This window comes from Ursus arctos, unplaced genomic scaffold (genome assembly GCF_023065955.2).
Source record: "Ursus arctos isolate Adak ecotype North America unplaced genomic scaffold, UrsArc2.0 scaffold_6, whole genome shotgun sequence".
Lineage (NCBI taxonomy): Eukaryota > Metazoa > Chordata > Mammalia > Carnivora > Ursidae > Ursus > Ursus arctos.
In genome coordinates this window covers 71,043,294-71,064,151 of record NW_026623078.1, presented here as the reverse complement: position 1 = coordinate 71,064,151, position 20,858 = coordinate 71,043,294, and the positions used below count along the sequence as shown (strand labels likewise).

The window sequence follows — 20,858 nt, the reverse complement described above, 5'->3', positions numbered from 1 at the left end:
GCGATTTATTTTCTCACAACAGGTGTGTACACAGTGAGGGAATTTCCATGGAACCGGAGAGGTCCAAACACACTGCCAATCCGCCCCACAGTAAACACCCCTCCTCCATCGCACAAAGCGGGAGTCGCGGAGAAGGGGAGCTGGTTCTTGTAAATGATTTCTTACACGCCTCTTAGGAAGAGCTCAGGCCGTGGTAAAACTCTTCCACTACCTGTGCAAAGTTTTGGGGGGGCTTTTGGTACACAAGACCCTGGTTATTCAGATGAGAAGCCCCCTCCACCAGAGCCTTCACTAATCCCCAGATTCATAACAGCCGGTTGACCTACTGTTTTGCCCACAGAATGTAATAAAGGATGTGAAAAGTGCAATCAGTGTCTCTGGAGCCTGCATGGGAGTGACCACCAGGGCAAGGATGACAGACCCGCGGTGGGGCGGTGGGGTGGTGGCGGTGGGGTGGCGGCGGGTAGGACCTCTCCCATAGCAGCCTCAAGGAGAAGTTTCGGTCCCCACCCCCTCACGAAGGCAGCTTTAGACAGGACCTCCACTCTCACACTGGAGACCCCTCTCCAACAACCAGAACCGAGACTGTTCAGAGCACCCTATGTTTATGGAGGTAAGTGTCACCATGTATCAGACTCTGGCAAGGGTGCTAGAAGCACCATTGCCTTCGTCCCAAGGCAACCCCTGAAGTGAGCCCTAGTGCCATCCCTATTTTAAAGATAAGAAAATTGGGGCGCCCGGGTGGCTCAATCAGTTAAGCGTCTGACTCCTGATTTCAGCTCAGGTCAGGATCTCAGGGTTGTGCGAGCAAGTCTGGCGTTGGAGACTGACGCTGGGTGTGGAGACTGCTTAAGATTCTCTCTCTCCCTCTGCCCCCTCCCCCCGCAAAAAGATAAGAAAACTGAGGAGGCCTAGGTGGGACAGTAAGTGGTGGAAAGGAAATGTCAACCCAGGCAGTCCCTCTCGAGGTGAGTCACAGTGCTGTCCAGCCCACATCATAAGTGCCCACTCACTGCTATGCTCCGCCTCTCTCTGTATTTCTAAGGCCCAGGTCAAATGAATGGCTCCTTCCCCTGCCCTCCAGAGGACTTTATTTATATATGTTAATCTCTTATGGTACTGTTAGTTGACTTATTTATATAATACAAATTTATTAAGTAGCTTTATAGATACCAAGGACACATGAGACAAAAATAAATAAAACCAGGGAGGGATGGAGGTGTGGTCAGGAAAATATAAAAGGGCAGCCCATGGGATCCTTGTGTTCTGTATGTATCTTGACTGTGGTGTTGGGGTCACAAACCAACACTGGTGATAAGACTATAGAACTCAATACACACACATACATACACACATATGCACACGTACAATCAGTACAAGTAAAACTCAGGAAATCTAAGATCAGTGGGTTGTATCAATGTCCATCCCCTGGTTGTGATATTGTACTACATAGTTTTGCCAAATTTTACCATTGGGGGAAACTGGGTAAAAGGTACAGGAGAATCTCTGTATGATCTCTTACAACTGTGTGTTCTCTACTTTTCTCCGTCATCTACAATGATCTCATAAAATATTCAATTAAAAAAGAAGGAAACTCATGCCATCTAGTAAGCTAAATGTAAATGAAGAGGCACGGGTCTAATGGTAGGGATGACTCAGCCTTGTACATACTTATCTTGCCCACTAGATCGTGGTATCAGGAAAGGGTGGGGACCGTGTGTTTTCTAATACCACAGCCGTAGGGGAAAAATGGCCAAGTAAGTAGAGTTCTCTTTCTTGTACCCCCTGCTCCCCAATTCTCACACCTGACTATATTCTATGGTACCCAACCCCATCTCAAGATGGTACCCAACCCTCATTTCAAGATGGTACCCAGCTCTGATCTCAAGATGGTACCCGATTCTCATCTCAAGATGTCCAATGTACTATTGATATTTTCTCTTCCCTGTACATCATCCAACAAGGGCGGCTCTCAATACCATGTTCCCAATCCACATATGAATGACAGAGGCAGCCTTGGGTAGTACAAATGAGGGATGGTAAGAGGACTACAAGCCTTAGAAAGTTTTTATTTACCAGTTGTTGTTTTTTTTAATTTGCCAGTGTCAGCCCTCCTTGACTCAGGCTTTCTTTCCAGAAATGGGAAGAAGTAGCCATATTTTGACACCTGTCTCTCAGAGTTGATATGAGCTCTGCCAGGTAGGAAATGGCTGGCATCCTGGAAAAAATACAGGATCTGGAACCAGAAGAATTGAGTTCATTTCTTAGTTCCACTACTTGCTGTGTGCGGTTGTGGATAAATCACTTAAGCTCTCCAGTGTCCAGTATCTGCAGTTGCAAATAGTGATAAAACTTGTTATCCTTCCTCATGTCTGCGTGGGAGCACGTGGAACCCCCAGCGCACCAAACAAAGATCTGTCCGGCCCTGCCCAATTCACCCCTGTCGCCCCAATACTTTGCATGTACATGATGCAGTGTACTTATTAAATACGTGTTGAATCAGTGAATGGAAGAATTAAATCATGGGCCTCTAGTGAAATGTAGTATTTGTTTCAACCAGCTCTTAACGCTTCTCAAGCCAAGAACTTGGAACCTTCCAGGAGATCTCTATCCAGGATCTTTTCATGGCTCATCTTTTAATCCCCTTTCCTAAGGCCACGGGTAAATTCCAAATTCATAGCCAGTCATTGCACTGACATTAAATCATCCTCCGTTTTCTTCAGAAACACCCTGCCTGCGTACGCATCACTCTCTCCAGCTCGCTGTTCTCAGCAGCCAATCAGTTCAAGTGGATGATGACTGCGGTAAGAATGACCCAGCAAATAGTCTTATTCAACAGCTGAAAGGAGATACACATAAAAGAATCCCGTTCCCTTGTCATTATCCTCATATCCCAGCTGTATCAATTACATTTCTTAGTTGCAAATGACAGAACCTCCTTCCCCCGCTAGATTAAACAGAAAAGCAGTGATAGTTTCCAGATTTCCAGGAGCATGCAGAGAACCAGATTGAAGACAAAAAAACTAGGAGCTACGCCTCTCTCACACCACAGACAGCGCCTAGGAGACCCCACTTCTGGACACAGACACTTCAGCTTATCCACCACCCTGGAAGCAAGAGGACACTGCCGCAACGTCCAGTACCGCCCTTCCTGAGAAAGCAGGTTGATTTGCCCTTTTCCTCACCAAAATGGTTCTATGCCACGCTTCTTATTTCTATCACTGACTTTCAATTCAGAACCTCAAGTGCAAGCATCTGACTGGGGCAGCCTGGTCACACACCTGCGTCCTTGCTGAAGGAGAAGCTGGGAAGGCAAGTTTACAGTTTTTACTTGGGAAGAATTTACAGATGGGAAAGGAAGTTTAAAGATGCAGAGCAGTCAAATGTGGAGTCAGATGCAGAGTTCCGTTCCACCAGCAATAAAAAAACTTCGATGAACTACCAGGCTGCTGTGATATTTGTTAATCCAAGAATCATTTTTCTCCAAAATATTAAACACCTTGGAATATTCATGCTTCCGTATACAAAAGTAAGCATTTATTAAGAATCTGTTGAGAAACTATGATGAGAAAACTTTTTTTCCAAACCTCATTAAAAGGTAATTTACAAATCAACAAAATCCTTGATTCATATTCAAGAAGGAATTAATTCTCCTGTCTAACCCCTATCATCCTTTGTAGCAATTGTATAAATAAAACCATTCATTATTCATGATCCACACACGGCATCCATTTCCAGGAAAAAAAAAAAACAGTGAGAAGAAATTATCAGACAAACACTTTGGGTAGAAACACAGTGATTTATGGAGGTATAAGAGAGCAGTCAGTAAAGCTTCATAAAGAACAAATCCTGTCAAACGAATCTAATTCAGCTCTCTTACCAAGACAAGTGTGGAACATCTGGAAGAAGCAATAAGGGTCTATTTGTATTTTGTCAGGGTTTGGGACTCTGCCTTGAATAATGTGCGCATCAGTAAAGTAATATACTATCAGTCAGCCCACCCAGCTCTTAACCAGAAGTACGGTTTTGGAGAAAAACATTAAAGTAGATTTCTACTAAGACGGATAGTGCTTTCACAAAAGCCAATGTAGAGATTTTTTAAATACAGTATATCTATTACAATCAAAGCCAAAAATCCAATTTAACAAATAAAACTTTGGTTGCCCTTTGGATATTTGAATAAAGAAGTGTTATTTCTGTCAATGAAGCCTTATCACTCAAAGGTCACGTGATTTCCCCAAAGGATCAGTACAGTTCCGACTATCGTGGAGATCGTAGAAAGAACACTTTTTCATTAAGCCTCATACCTCACCCAACAAATAGATTCGCTACTGGGACTGATTTGCCCAATCATTCAGCCGAGCCATTGTGCCCCAAAACGAGATTGGTTGTTGATGCCTCTTGAGCTGATTCACCTCCATGATATAAAACTAGGCCCCCCTAGACGCTCACCTTTTTCACTGCCTGCCATTTGCCAATTATCTATGACCATAGGCAGATTACAAAACTCCTCTGGGTTCCAGATTTCTTACCAATCAAAAGGGGTAAATACCGGTGTCTATCTCATACATGTATTCATATCTCTACAGCAAAACCTGTGACCGTTCCTATTAACTGGGATAAAGACAATAAGCAGGCTCACATCAGCTTCCACAAAAGAGATTCTGCGCCAGACCTAGAGAAAACTGTCAGATTTCAGAGCTGTATGGATTTAGGAATTGTGAATACAGGGTCGTGGGCCAGGCTGTGACTGTTTACAGCTTATATTCCGTACAATTTGCCTTACTCCATTTCTGTTCTGCTGCCTACAGTCTTCCAGAACTCTTGGGTTTTATATTGCCTTTTTACAGCCTTGACCTAATAGTTGGCAAGACTTCCCTCCGCAACTATAACCTGAACTTACATCCCACCAGTCTAGCCCTCCTTGTGATGACCTCCCAGAGCTGGCCCCAGCTCAGCATCCCTGCAGCATACACTCAGTCACCACGCACAGAAGCAGGCAAAATGAATGGGCTGACAATTTCCAAGACATATGGACATAGCCTTTGTCCCAGAACCCAGAGGAAAGTAGGTCATCCAGATTACTAAACATAGTACTAACCAACCTTCAGGGGAAGTCGTGCAAAGAACATTTAATGAAGTCATAGGACAGATTCTCTCTAACTTGCAGAAATACATGACTGGTATCCCAAGTCTGAGAACATTCCCAAAGCCTGCACCAGTGGTCACCCCACCACTCTAACAAACTCTAACACTTAGCTGTTGAAGTCCTACTTCGGGTGTTGATTTACACCATATTGTGTGTTATAACTGCTGACTGCCAGAGCTTACGTAGCGATGGTAAGAAGTCAGTGGGAACTTTAACACCCTTCCTGCCACCCCCAGGTAAGAGCTGAGCAGAGCCAGCTTCGTCACAGATATGTGACCTATGTAGTTGCACTGGGCGCCACACTCTTAGACGAGCCCCATGCTGATTTCGTTGCTCTGGTTTTGCCATCTTGAAATTCTTAATAATTTTTGAACAAGGGATCCTATATTTTATTTTGCACTGGACCCCACAAATAAAGTATCTGGTCCTGAAGCTTATGTTTCTAAGGACAGTATTCCATTATTTTCAGAGAGGGTACTCCAATGTGTTGGAAAATCAGACAACCCTATAGGGCAATGTTTTCCAAGGAAGAGGACATACGCTCTGGGGTTTGGGCAAAATCATCCATTACAGTGCAGAAAAGAAATATTAAAACCTCTATTTTTTTATTTTTTGTCATCATTGTTCAGCTTTGTTTTTGAATACTGCTCCCTGCTATCCTTTTCTCCTTCTACTTCATAGTAAGAGTCAATTTTTAGCTAGGCTTATAGCCACAGAAGTTACAAAATTACGTTTCCCAGCATCCCTTGCAGGCTGGTGCCTTGAAGCTGAATGTGGCTACGTAATAACTTTAGCCAATAAGAGGGTCATGAATGTGATGTCACCCAGCTCCATCCTTAAAGACAAGGGTCATGTTATGCCCTGTCTTTTCCCCAATTCTGCCACTTGGAACATGAATAATTCAGCAGACCCTGCAGATGAGAGAAATACTGTCAGGATGTCAGAGCTACAGGGGAGACAGAAACAGGGTCCCTGGGCACCCTCATGGAGCAGAGCTGCCATCCCAGCCCTGGACTGCTTGTCTCCTATCTAGTCCATGAAAGAGAAGTCCATTTGTACCTGTACAAGCCACCGTTCTTAGTGTCTATTACATACAGCCAAACCAACATCCTGACTAATACGTTAGTATCTTAAAAGAGGAACATAATTTATAAATAACAAATAACAGTAATGGAGCATAATTAAAACAACCTAAAGATTTCACTTCTAGAGAATTGACTTTAGACATCCCACTGAATTTTAGATCAAAGTCAAAAGTTTATCATATATAAACAAATAAGCATACAAAAAACCCCACAAAGAAGCAACCTAAAAAGCACCATATTACACCCTCCATTCAGTTTTGACAGTCACTGTGAGAGAAGAGTGAGAAGAATGGGACACAGAACTGAGAGGAAAGAGCGGGTGCCTACACTATCCAGCTGCCTTTCTTGTCCAGAGTTCCTCATCGAAACCACAAGACACAGAAAATGATTTGTGCGACTTCCTCAATTCTCCCAGGGGTAGTATAGAGCTTGTACCATTCTAGTTGCATAGCAGAGAAAATACTTTATGCATGGTGGCTGCCTCTGAGCACCAGGACTTCATCCTCTCATGGTAGTCTGGTTGAGCATCTTGATTAATTGACCATTTTGATTAACTGAATGTTTTCACTTTCTTAATCTCAAATTTAAGTTTCCTCATCTGTAAAATGGGGACGATACTAGTTCATACCTTACAGTTGGAAAGATTAAATGAAATAATGCATGGGCAGTGCTTAGCAGAGGACCTGGCATGTGTTAAATGTTCCACAAGAGTTAAGCTCTCATCATCATCATCACCATCATCATCATCATCACCACCATCATCATCACCACCAACACCATCATCATTACCATCATCATCACCACCATCACCATTATCACCACTACGACCATCATCATCATTACCATTATCATTATCATCACCACCATCATCATCACCACCACCACCATCATCACCACCACCATCATCATCACCATCATCATCACCACCACCACCATCATCACCATCATCATCACCACCACCACCATCATCATCACCATCATCATCACCACCACCACCATCATCATCACCATCATCATCACCACCACTACCATCACCATCATCACCACCATCATCACCACCATCATCACCATCATCATCACCACCATCATCATCACCATCACCATCACCATCATCATCATCACCATCACCATCATCACCATCACCATCATCATCACCACCATCACCATCATCACCATCATCTTCACCATCATCATCACCACCATCATCATTATTATGCCTAGACATCTGACTTTAAAAGGAATATAAAATAGTAGATTAGGCTTCTCCTAATCATAATTCATTTTTTTCTGCACTTAGGAGTACTTGCAGAATCTGCCAGACCTTAGGGGAGCCTGGTATTAAGCTGAAGCATATGAAGTTGCCTGTATTCAATTGTATTTGACCGATTCAAATGGCAACTGCCCCACTGCTCTTGGAGCAGAGCCAGGTTCTACAACTGACGGTTACCCTATGCTGCCTGGACATTTTTATTTTACATCAAGAGAAGATGCAAAACAAATCCTCTCCGCAAAGAAGCCCAGCCTGGCCCAGTAAAGGAAGGGAGAGAGTCCAGAGGAGAAGACAGGTGTGGGAAATAGCTCTAAGGACCGACCTCCCTTCCTGTGCTTTGCGCTCCTGCCAGGCTGGACCACGGCACCCCACACCCTCTCCCAGCCTCCAGCCTCTGCAGGGCTGAGACTCTCAGAGCCGCTCCTCAGTTGCCCGAGGACTCCCCGCTCCTCTTTTCTACCGCCAGCTCTGTGAGAAGTGTCCTCTCCACCCGCACACCCCCGCGGTCCACCCAGGGTCATCGTGCTGCCTCTCGAGCAGGATTCCACGAGAGCATGTCCACTCCGAGCTGCCACTGCTGTTGGCCACCATGTGTCTCCCCTGACTGAGAGCTCCTTGATGCCTGAGCCTTATCCCATGCCTGGCACCGAAGGGGCACTCATGAAATATTTGTTGAAGTGAGAAGAGGCTAGTCCCGACTCTGCTTTTAGGCAGGGCTCTCTCTAAGAGATACACTCATGGATGAGGGTACAGGCTATTTTCAGGGACTCCAAAGCAAGGTCACCTCCTTTCTCAGAAACTGCTTCCAACAGTCAGTGACCCCTCCACGCAGCAGTGTTCATTCTTCAGCTCTCTGCTGAACACTTTGGCTCTGTTCTCGGGCTGTGCCGTGAGTTTTAAATGCCACCGGCCCCGCTGAACCTCCAGCTTCCACAACGTACACTCCTCTTAGCCCTTCATAGTCCCCAGCACAAATATGAACGAAAACTTAGAGAGACTTGGCCTCAGCCTTCTCATTTCTAGGAATGTATCCTGAAGGTGAGATTGCAAAAGTTTGCAAATGGGCAAAGTTAAATATAAAAGGATGTTGATTACGGAATTACTACATTCGTCAAAAATGGGAAATAACTCAAAAACCCGTCCACTGGGGACTAATTAAACAAATAAATTTTGTACATTCGATGGGATCCCATGTGCTCATCAACAATGACAGCTCAGATAATGCATTTATTGAGTTGAGAAAATACCACCAGACAACACCTAAACACAAACCTCAGTAATTCAGGGAGAAAATGCAAGAAAAGGATTCAACATACAGGATCCTAGAATGCTGTGATGAAACAAACCACAGGGATCACAGCACTTTTTAATGCTAAACACTTCTTTTCAATCACCCACCTGATAAGAGCGCTGCCAGTGTTCGCTGGTACCGCTCAGAGCGAAGTAGGCTCCAGAACAGCGCGGAGCGTATGACGCATTTATGTAAAAAAAAAAAAAAAAATGCATAGAAAGATTCCCGGAGGGATTTTTCATCAAAAAGATTGTCAGGTGGGATTTGGCATTAATTTCACTTTCCTTTATATCCTTTTCTATATTGTTTTACATTCTTATAAAGGCTGTGTATTATTTTTCGTTCAGGCCGAACTGTAAAGCTCTTTTTGTTTTGGGGAAAGCAAGCACAGGGAAGAAGGAGGCCCTCAGCAAACACTAAATGGAAACTGTTGCGCAGTCCTCTCCGCACTCTGAAGGATTTACACAAATGCCAGGAATCGAGGAGGCGCCAGCGGGCCTTCGGAAGAGCTGTATTGCGCAAAATGCCCGAGCCTGTCCTGAGTCCACACCAAGGAGCCGAGGCTGTTGTTGAGTTGACGACACGCTTTAGTGAAGTCCTGTACAGTTTCAAAGGCTTTCACTTTCACTGTCTCGTGGGACCTTCGAAACTAGATGCGCGCCTAGAATCCCCCAAATGTCTCTCTGGTCCCCATTAGGCACCATTTCCCTGTTAGGGTTGGCACAGTTGTTCAGTGGATGGATAAGTGAGTAGACGGATGGATGGGTGGATGGATAAAAGAATGTCTTCTTTTCCCTCTTTTACAGACAAGGACACAGAGCAGGAGAGGGGAAGTGCCTAATGTGATGTAGTGAGTAAATAAGGAAGTCAGTGGTTGGAATCATTACCCTATCCGGTTTCCTAATTAGCTCTCTTTTATCCAAAATGCACCCTAAACCCTGTTTTCTTAGCAGGAAATACTTCAGAATCACTGACAGACACCTACTTGATCAACGGGAGTTGTGGTCAAAATATCGATGGCTCAGGGAATCGACCTATCAGAATGCCACCAGTCACGGCACTAGTGCAGGACCCTGGAGACCTCCCACTATACCCGGTGGTAACCCATTAATCGCTGGATGTGCGTGGGTCCTGGGTGTCAGAAGGGCACTTGGTGGGATCAAGATAAGTGCGCCTCAACTACTGGTATGAAACTATTTCATTATTTTAACAACGGATGCAGCCGTACACGTGCGCCACGGTTGGCTGTGAGCCTTGCTACAAACCCTAGAAGGGTTGCTACCCACGCCAGGAATTCCGCTCTCTGTCCGCTCATAGCAGAGCCCGCACTCCACACACTACTTGTACTGCCACTTAAAACCTTCATCTTAATGAATCCAATCTGCATGAATAAACAAAATCAAATGCCACTCTTTTCTTCTGAAAATTATCCTGAGCCTAACTGTGGTAGGGTACCAGGGCAGGCGCCTGGAGGGAAAAAAAGATAATTGCAATGAGGGAGAAAATGTGCTAAAAATCTAAAAAAAAAAAAAAAAAAAATAGCATGAGACACAATAGCAGAACATAAAAGACCAGTTCTAGTCACGAACCCCGAATTCTCCGAACATACACACACACCTGTTGTTTAAGTGCGTGTTTGCTCTCGGCACCAGGTAAGATTCTGAAAGGCAAGAAGACTGTCCCTGGCCTTAATCTGTTCATAGTTAAGGCCGAAGGAGAAGCAACTGTAAGGAACTGTTATATAAAGTGTGAGGTTCACAGAGGACAAGAATTCTGTGGAATTCAGAGGAGGGAGAGTTTACTTCCACCAGAGGAAATTCAGGAAGACTTCCTGAGGAAGGTGGCCTTGACCCCATTCCTCTTCAGAATGCCAGTGGCATTTGTACTTGGGGAAGAAGGGAAATGTGCCACCAGAGATCAACACAGGCCAGTCTTGAAGCAAATATTATTGTCCAAGACATTTGCCAGCAAAATATGCAGAACGGACATTATAGACACTTTACTGACCACGTCATTTCCAAATGCATCATTCTTTCTCAAGTCCCAGCCTTTCCTCGAGCTGTTCCTTCTGCCTGGAAGATTCTCCCTCACCTTCCCTTCTACTTCCACATTCTAGCGTGTTCTTTCCTAATCATCCTTCCTTTCTCAGCTTAGATGTACTTTTTCTAAGAAGCCTTCCTTCATCTCCCCAAATGTGGATGAAATATCTCACCCTGCCTGGGCTCGCACAGTACCCTGAGCAGACCCCTATCCCAATACCTCTAACACCCAAATCACAATCAGCTATGTTGTTGTTGATCAATACTTGTCTGTAAGCACTCTGAGGGAATAATCTGTTTAGATTGCATTTTTGTGAGCCCAGTGCCTAGTAAATCACTATCTTCATAACACAAATATTTATGAAAGGATTGAATTTTTAAAATGATTCAGCAGCAATCCTATACCAGAACCCCAAACCTGTCCCCAGTCTGAGCTGATGACGTACCCATGTAATTCTATCAAATCACTTTGCAGATGAAAAATACAAATGTGTTCAGACCCCTTTTATCCAGCCCCAAACGAAATGAAAAGACAAGGCCTGCTCTGGACCTCACAACTGACCCCCGAGGCCACCATGGTCACAAGGGTAGAGTTTGAACCCCAGAGGAGCTGCAAGTCTACAAATGAGGCCATCATTCTTGCAAAACAACTGGAAAGACCTCGACTGTCCTTCACAAACCAAGAGAAGAGAGTCTGAAGCAGAAGGAGATGGCCAGAGAGAAAAATGAAACCAGATTTCAGTTGGCTTAATAGGTCATTGCAATTAAGTAAAGGAAAGCCCTGGTTTCGGAAAACGAAAGCATTTAATACTAACCCTTTATAGTCCAGCTCGAGGAAGTAAGGAAATTGTCTTAAATGTTAACAATGGCTATTTCCAGTTGCATTAGGAGGGATGCTTTAAATCCCCATAGCTTCTGTATTTTCTAAATTTTCTACAATGAATAACACATATTTTCTCATCAGAAGGGGAAAGTGTGTCTCTTCAGCACGTCATCCCTCCTGGCCCATGACCTTCGCCTACTAAACCTTAAGTCTTAGTTAACAACCCTTGAGGATTTTTGAAGGGAGACCCTTGCCCCCAGCTCCCAGCCCCTTGGCTCCAGCCACACCCAGAGAAGCCTTCCTATTAGGAGAAGGAAATATGTTACTTGGCTTTGGATGGCTTCTCCATTCTTCCTCTTCTTAGTGGCTTCTCTGGGCTGGGAACCAGCAAAATCCTGGTGTCTGGCTGTATCTAGATCCTGGACACAACTTCTGAGTTTCAGACTAATCTGTCTGGTGGGTGAGACTCTCTGGGGTGTGGCTGAATCAACACTCATTGGTGTGCACGGCTGGGCTGTTCTGAGCATCATGTTACCTATTATAATCAAAGGTGCAAAGGCAAACTGTCCCAAGAAGATGGATCGATCCGTCAGGGTTCTTAGCTACACCCCCTCCCACTCCCCTCAGGGACAGGACGAAGGGCTAAATGCCTTCAACTTCAAATTCATGTTCTTCTGAGAACTGTATGGTAAGACTATCTCATCTCCAGGAAGACACATTAATAAAATCTTTAGTTCATTTGGCTGTCTAATAGAATTTCTGTGATGATGAAATGTTCCATGATCTACCCTGATCAATATGGCACTAACCCACGTGACTACAACTGAACATGTGAAACTGGTTAGTGCAACTGAATGGATTTTTTTTTTTAACCACATGGGACAAATGGCTACTGTTTTGGATACTGTAGTTTAGAATCCCAAAATGTCAGACCTAGAAAAAACCCAAGAAACCAACTGGACCTATAATTCTCAACCTTTACAATTTTAAGACCCATTCTTAATATCAAAGATATATTCAGACCTTCCTCATATTAACAGAACACTTAGTATCTGTTGATTAAGAACATCGTAATGACCCAAATTAGCAAAACTTGACTAACATTTTAAATTACATCTTAATTAAGAAAATCGTGATGATCAAAATTAGTGATTCAATAAGTTTAAATTGCATCTTAAGGAAGAAAAGCATAATGACCAACATTAGTAAAAATTCAACAACACTTTAAATTACACTTTATTACTTACAACAACATCCTCATATACATACGTAATGGATGTGTGTGAAGTATGATTTTGTCCTGCCCTGAGACTTGTCCAGCATACGGTTCTTAGATCTTCTCCAATAACTCGCAGCCCCTGACTGCCATTTCCAAGAGTGCACAGCTCGATGTAAAAACCAATGGCTAAGTTCAACCCCCTGGTTTGAGAGAGAGAGAGAAAACGGAGCCCAGGAAAGAAGACCTGTCCAAATCACATAGCTAAGAAGCAGTGGAGTCAGCCTGACAGCCCAATGCTCTTTTCACTCTGCCACAAAGCTCAAAGAAAAGAAACAGCTGGAAATTCACAAGGGAAACACAGCTGGCTAAATTGAAAATACCTCGCTGCTTTTCTTTCTCTTGGGAGCTTGGAGGACTAGAAGGAGCAGACTTTTGCAAGATCAAAAATAAATTAACCAATGAATAATTACATAAATATGCCTATGAAAAAGCTGTGAGGGAAATAGAACTAGCCCTTTTTATTTCAGTGAAATTCAATAACTTTGAGATTTTTCTGACTCTTTTATAGCTTCCCCAATCTTCATTAACATCTTCGGGCACCCTTCCAGAGACAAGCAATAAAATAAAAATCACCCCTTAAAAATAAACCATGTTCGAGAGCCCCTTTCAGTGACAGCAAGCATGACACAGAAGAGAGAGCCAAGGAGTCCCCTTCAATTACAATGACCACCAAGTTCACTGGGAGGAAGAGATGGTCTCAAAGCCAGATCTCTGACTCCCGTTCTCTATTTTAATTACACCACACTGCCTCCAATTTCACACACTGCCCTCTTCTTCAGGATCACTGCGGCTGGCAGGAAAATTTATTAAAGTCACTGAATCTAAGGAGTCAGTGTAATTAGCTTTCAACTTTACAAGCTTCTCCCTTTGGAGTCCCCTAGCATTTATCTATCTATCTATCTATCTATCTATCATCTATTTTAAACTTGACCACCAGGACTATGACCTTGGACTGAATCAAGACTCTAATACCTATTAACTACAGAAAGCTTGCCAATCTGTGGCACCTCTCTTAGCCTCAGTTTTCTTATCTGTAAAATAGGGATAAAAAATTCATTGCATAGCCATGCTGAGAAATTAAAGATAATTCTCATAAATCTCTTATAAGAGTGCCTGGCAGGAAAAAAGTCAATGCTTTCTCTGTGGTAGAATTAATCACGTTTGCGTCCCATGTTAGACTATAAACATCGTGAAGACAAAGATTTCACCTTTATTTCCCAGCCACCCCCACCCCCCATGGGTGCAAAGCTCTGCAGGTGCAGCCCGGGTGTGTGTGTTAGCTACAAATATCAGCTCTGGCATCAAACATACCCGGGAATGAAGGCTCTAACCTGGCTCCAGGACTTATTAGGGTTTGTTTGTTTTTTACATTGACAACTTTCTTGATATCTCTGGGTCTCGAATTTCTCATCTGTTAAATGGGTTTAATCCATTAACTTGTAGTTTAATCGTGAGAATTAAAGGACCCTGGAAGGTAATGAACACTCATAAAGGCAGACTCTTTTCGGTATATTCATGTGCCACCCCCACTCCCGCCTAAGGAAGGCACCAGGGAACAGTTATGCTAGAGGTAGGTGATAAACGAGAACGTAGGGGTGGATTTTCAGTGAACTCCCTTATTTGTTCATCCATGACAAAGAGCTGCCCCACTGCCAACAGAAGCCAGAGGCGAGCCACCATAAACCCGGGGTGTGTCCCTATACAGACACCAGCACACATGCCAGCTGTTCCCCCAGGAAGGGGCCATGTGACCTGTAATTCTCTGGAATAAAACCAGCAGCCTGTTTGCAAGGCTGCACGGTTATTCAGAATAGCTGCACACCAGAGACGCAGCCTAGAGCAGACATCAGGCTACTGATCTGAGACTCAGACGGCCTGAGGTGGAGACTGATCTCAGCAGTAACGAGCCCTGTGCCCTTGGACCGGCCGTTTCGCTGCTCTGGGCCTCTTTCCTGTTCTCTCAAAAGAAGGACCTACACTAGGCCTTCTCCAAGGATCACTGCAGCCCCTCGGTTTCACTGTTCAAAAATGAGCTACTTAGGCCAACAGCAAGATGAGCACAGAACACAGAGCCAGAAAGACCGGGTTCAAATCCTTAGCTGGTTGACTCTGATCCAGCTTCTTAATCTCCCTGAGCCTTAGTTTTCTCATGGGTAGAATGGGGATAACAGCCTGGCTGTTGGAGGGTGGGAGCCAGTGACTATCAAGTACTGGGCCATTGGAAATGTTCAGGAAGTGGTGGCTGCTGTGGCTATTATTAGCCGCATTACCAGAGTCATCGTCATTATTAATACTACTTCTCTTTTAAAAGGCAAAGGCCCAAAAACATCTTACTGCCTAACCATCATGTGGAGTCCAATAGGAACATCAACTCTTCATTAGTAATTTGTCTGAAATCTGTCCATTGCCTTCTCCCATGGATAACAGCTATTGCTTTCCAAAGTTGTCACCTTAACCCTTTTCATTTCCAACCCTTTAACTTTAGTTCCTTAATAACAAACCATATGGCTTAGTTCATGAGGAATTTCACATGCATTTTCTCATGGATTCCTGTGCCGCCATCATTATTACCACCATGACCATGACATCTCCACTCATCAACGCCTGGGGCCCTGCAGGCCTTACCTGAGATCTCAATGCCCACCCAACCAGGAAGTCACCAGGCTTGGACTTCTGGGTATAAGGCTCCTAACTCTAAAGTCCACGATTATTCCACTCCATCAACTTTATGAATTATTCACCTTTCCCCCAGTCATTGCCTGGACTAGTTGTAGAACATCTTCTTTTTTTAAAGCAGCTGTCCTTTTGTGGGAATTTGAGGGACAGCATGTCTTAAGTGTTTGACACTTGATTTCTGAGTCTACCCAGTCACGTGCCATCTAATTTAACCACTTTTTTCCCCACTTGAAGACATAAAGCCAATTTTAGATGACCTCTGTTCTTAAATTCAAACACCTCAGAAAAGGTTATGCTTATTTTTGGTGAATAGGAACAGTGTTTCAGGAGAGTCTTTCAGTTGCGAGGAAGAACTAACTCAAGGGAAGGGTGAAGATTATTTTAAGGATTTCCACTGAATGGAATTTTATTGAACAAAATAATAAAAATTGGCATGGCCTCAGGGAGGCCAGGACTCTAGGGTGGCTCTTGGCCTAAGGCAACGGCAGCAGTGCTGTATGTAAAAGGCACTGGGTCTTCTCTCTAGTGATCTTCCATCTTACCATCTTCCATCTACAATCTTACCATGGAGTGGTCTGCCCTATTACACATCTATCCCTTTGTCCTCACGCGGTAGATTGGGTGCCTTACACGTTAGTTCCCCACTAAAATTCCCTACAGAAATTACATTCCTGGCTCAACTAATTACCATTATTCCTGTTTGGAAGAGTCTTTTTGACACAAGGGTATGTCCTAGACCGCTCATCAGCAGATGAATCTATTGCCCCTGGGTCAGGCATGGCTTGAGGTGTCAAACATGGCTGCCTTGGGTTGCGCCCTCAGCTAAAGTAGTGAGTGGATCCATTTTACTTAGAAGGTGCTGTAAGCCACAGTACATGCCATGATTATCACTGGTTATATCAACAGAGTAAAATTTTCCTCTCCAGATGCTCTCAATTCATATAAATCTTAAAACAAATGGTCACTGTCAGATAATAACTTTGTATGCTCCCATATGTTTACAAAGTCCTAACTGATGCGGAATCCCAGAGCTGACTATAATAACACCAATAAAAATCACTTCCACGGATACAGTCTTTTATAGAGGTGGCTGGTCTTTCATGTGCTCAGCTTCTCTCGATTGCTACTGCGTCCCGAGTTGACAGGACGGTTGTTATTGTCACTGTCTGATGGAAGAAAAGCTAAAGTTTAAGAGAAATAATTGACCTTAGGCCACAAAACTAGTTAGTGGTCTATCTGGGACTTAGCCCTCAGTTTCCTAAATCAACCTCTGAAGAAATAGAAAGCAACCTTTATTTTTAGCCAGTCATGGATGGTTTTTGACAGTCACTGTCTCTCACCAGTCCGCTTTGGTCTAGATTCAGACGCTCATCCATTCTCATGCTGGACTCCTGCAGCATCCTCTTAACCCATCTCCAGGCCCTCATCAACAGCCTCTTCGATTCATTCCTCCACAGGCAGCCAGAGTAGTCTTTCTAAACCAGAGCATTCAACAAATCACCTCCAGGATGACAGGCTCCTTGCTGCTCCCAGAATAAGATCTGAATTCCTGCAAAGTGCATTCAGTGTCTTGGGAGGGCCAGCTCTTCGTCTTATTTGTCTTTATTTGTCTTTGCTTATTGCCCCTGCTCATGACCACTCATGTCCACGCACGTCCGGCAGTGCCAGCTCCCAGCATGGCTTGCAAATTTCTCCCTCTGCATCTTTATGTAAGTCACCTGTCTACACACTGGATTTAGATGGATTTGGATCACATGATGTTATAGTGGTTGTTGTTTTATCTAAGCCATTGGCAACATTAAGAAAATTTCCAGCTTCTCTTGGAGAAGTAAGAGATCAAGGTAACGGGCAACTGAGCCCAAGAAGTGGTTAATCCCTTCAAATGGGGCACACCCTCTCCGACTGGCTACAATCCCATTGTTTTACATCCAACTGGCTACACTCATGGTTGTGATGTGCTTGGCGCCTTAGATATTCGAGTTTGCAACCTTTACTGTAGGGGCTCACCACCAGAGAGTTCCTCCCCATACACTTCTATCAAAATACAGTCATCTCTCAAGTAATTCTTCCATGAAGTTTATATTGATTCTCTGAGTGGGAATTAATCCCTTCCTCCTTCATGTGTTAATTGATGCCTCTAACACCTAGAGAACTTCACTAGATTATAACAGATTTGAGGCAAAAACTAATTCTTAATTTATCACGTAGCCTCACACTGCCTTACACTGTATCTTACTCTTTATAAATGTTCAAAAAAGAAATCTGTTGACTTGAACTTAGTTTAATTTAGTTCAATCGACATTTAAACTTCCCAGTAGAAGTCAACTCTTCCGTGATTGTATTTTCCCATTCCTCGTCTAGACTTGAGCTTTTATTAGTGCCAAGAGCACCTGCCTCTCACCACAGGTCTTATCTACTGAGGAAACAAACTATTTTTCAAAGTCCTTTTGATTGAAAAGTGTAAGCTCTTAAATAAATCATCTTCCAAGGAAAAGCAAGAGCAGGAAATTTGCTTTGGCCCTGAGCCAGTACTACTCCCCACTGCAGAGTATTCTGGAAGGTCTTCACAAGAGAAGAAAGAGAAATCCCCAATCTCCACCCTCAGGTGAGCACAGCAATCACACTGCATCAGGGTCTACTCACAAACTTCAGGGGCGCCTGGCTGGCTCGGTCGGTGGAGCATGTGACTCTTGGTCTCAGGGTTGTGAGTTCGAGGCCCATGTTGGATGTAGAGATTACTCAAAAATAAAGTCTTAAAAAACAAAACCAAAAAAACACACAAACTTCAGTTTCTTCAAATAGCACATGCATTTCTTATATACATTTGCCCATGAGAAACTATTGTCCTCTTATTTCAGCAAGTTACAATTTTATGAGCGACTTCCTCATATTTTTGAATGTTGACTTTTAAAATAACATTACCCTTTCATTCAACCAAGCATCTAACAATTCATCAGGCACTCTGCTTGGTTCTGGGCAAAACAGATATACCCTGTCTGGCAGAAACACGTATGTTTTGTTCTCAGCTCCTGGGAGGCTCACAGCTTAGCGGGGAAACACGCAAATCATTTAGGGACATTGTGTCAAATGCTACACGTGAACAGAGCAGATCCTTTCCACCACATTTGTTGTGTATGACGTGGGGGGGGGGGGCACTCTGTGTGTGTGTACACTGCCGCTCTGACCTTCAGCTCATGTAGTGAGCGTTTATAACCTACTTCTCTGCCCACAGCCTTGTTAGAGGAGGCAGTTAGGTTCTAACAGGAGACCTGGAGGTCAGCAACAAGGAACTCATGGCCAGCTTTCAGGAGGTCAGAGGCCTATCCTGGCAACCCTCCACAAGAAGCCGGGTGGAACCAGACAGGCCCAAGATGGCGGCTGCCATGACAGGAAACTCCTGGCCCAATTAGGAAGAAAAATCAGGAAACCTGCTTCCCTTCATAAGTAATCAATATTCTACCTCCTAGTTAACAACTATCAATAAAAGATAGAAATCCAACCCCCGGGGAGTGCAGCTCTCACCTTCCTGCTCAACCCCCTCTCACATCTCGAGAGTGTACTTTCCGCTTTAATAAACGTTTCCACTTGTGTCACTCATCCACTGTGGTGCGTGTCTGTCCTTGAATTCATTCTCGTGACAAGACCAGGAACCTTCAGTGACTCCTCCTGGCCTGGCTGGGTCAAAGCCCCAGGGCCCTAGGTCTCCCCAGTTCACCAGGCGACAAGCTGAACTTCTTTCCTAAGCTTTGAGTAGCAAGGAGAAATAGGGGCTGTCGCTTCCCAGACAGAGTAGGAAGAGCATGGTTAAGACTCGGGAACTCCCCTGGCTGTCTCTCATATAATCATGCCCTGTGGGAAAGTCCCTGGATGACCACTCCAGCCCCAGCGCAGACTAGGGCCACCCCACCAGATAATGAGCCACAACCAGTTCAGATGCTGACTGACAAGGGGACACAGCATGGGCCCCAAAGGAGAGGAGATACCAGCAGCTGTGACCTTATGGTCTCTTGATGAGGTGAGGCCCATAGCCCTTCCCTGTGCCTCTACTCCTTCCTCCCAGCATTACAGACCGTGTGTGTGAGTACGTGTATACAATAACAGCCCCCTGCCCCCTCATGTTGCCTGATTATTATACACAGTGTGTACTGGTGATAACAAACTTTATAATCCGAGCCAGGGGCTGGCAAACTGCAGACGGCAGACCAAATCCAGCCCACTGCACGCTTTCATGAATAAAGTTTTATTGGAACACGACCACACCCACTCATTTCCATATCCGCCAAGGCTGCTGTCCTGCTACAACGGCAGAGAATAACCTAGACAAACACTGTGGATTGCTACAATTCTGACACTGATCCCTCTGTGTCTGCTTTTTCTACAGCACCAAGCAAGTTTCTGACACCAGCTAGCTGTCCCGCAATTCAACTCAATTCTGACACCACCTACTGGGAAAGAGCGTCAGATCCCACAGGGTAAGGGCTTAGTCCTGTAAGACTGAACCCTGACCCCATCAGATGCCAGTTGCCGGTCCAGGTTGTTCCCTGAGCTTCTGAAAGACTGCATGTAAGTCAGAGGTCCCACGACCTCCTTCTTGGGTTCAATTAATTTACTAGAGCAGCTCAGAGAACTCCGAAAAACAGTTTACTTACTGTTTACCAGGTTATTTTAAAAGGATACGATAAAGGATACAGATGAATATCCAGATGGAAAAAGTGCACAGGGCAAGGTGTGGGGAAAGGGCACTGAGCTGCCACGCCCTCTCCAGGCATGCCCCTCTCCCTGAACCTCCACTTGTTCACCAACCTGGAGGCTCTCGAACTCTCTCTCTCCTTTTCGGATTCTATGGAGGCTTTGTTACATAGGTGTGGTTGATTAAATCATAGGCTGTAGGTGATTGAAAATCTCCAGCCCCTCTCCCTTCCCCGGAGATTGGGGTAGGGGGGAAATGAAGGTTCCAAACCTCAAGTCACACTGTTGACAACCCCTGGCAACCACGGCTGCCCTCCTACCACCAGTCACCTCATTAACACAACAAAAGACACCTGCATCTTTCTCCTCACTTAGGAAATTCCAAGGATCTTAGAGGCTCTGTGCCAGGAAGAGGGACAAAGATCAAATACATATTTCTTATTATAAATCACAGTATTACAATTGCAAAGCCTCAAATGTATTGTATGATCCTTTATGGAAAAGTTTGCCAACCCCTGGTCTAGTGCGCAGGTTACAGAGTATTGGTTGGGACCCCC

At 44.4% G+C, this 20,858-nt stretch overlaps 1 protein-coding gene across 1 annotated transcript in view; it reads right to left on the bottom strand.

The window, feature by feature from the left end:
- The window catches only part of FER1L6 (fer-1 like family member 6), a 146,736-nt gene extending 134,493 nt beyond the window's left edge, over positions 1–12,243 (bottom strand). Inside the window, exon 1 of the mRNA XM_057307982.1 lies at positions 11,984–12,243. Coding sequence (XP_057163965.1) covers positions 11,984–12,006 — 23 coding nt within the window. The 5' untranslated portion in view covers positions 12,007–12,243. The remainder of the gene's footprint in view (positions 1–11,983) is intronic.
- Positions 12,244–20,858: the final 8,615 nt, after the last annotated feature.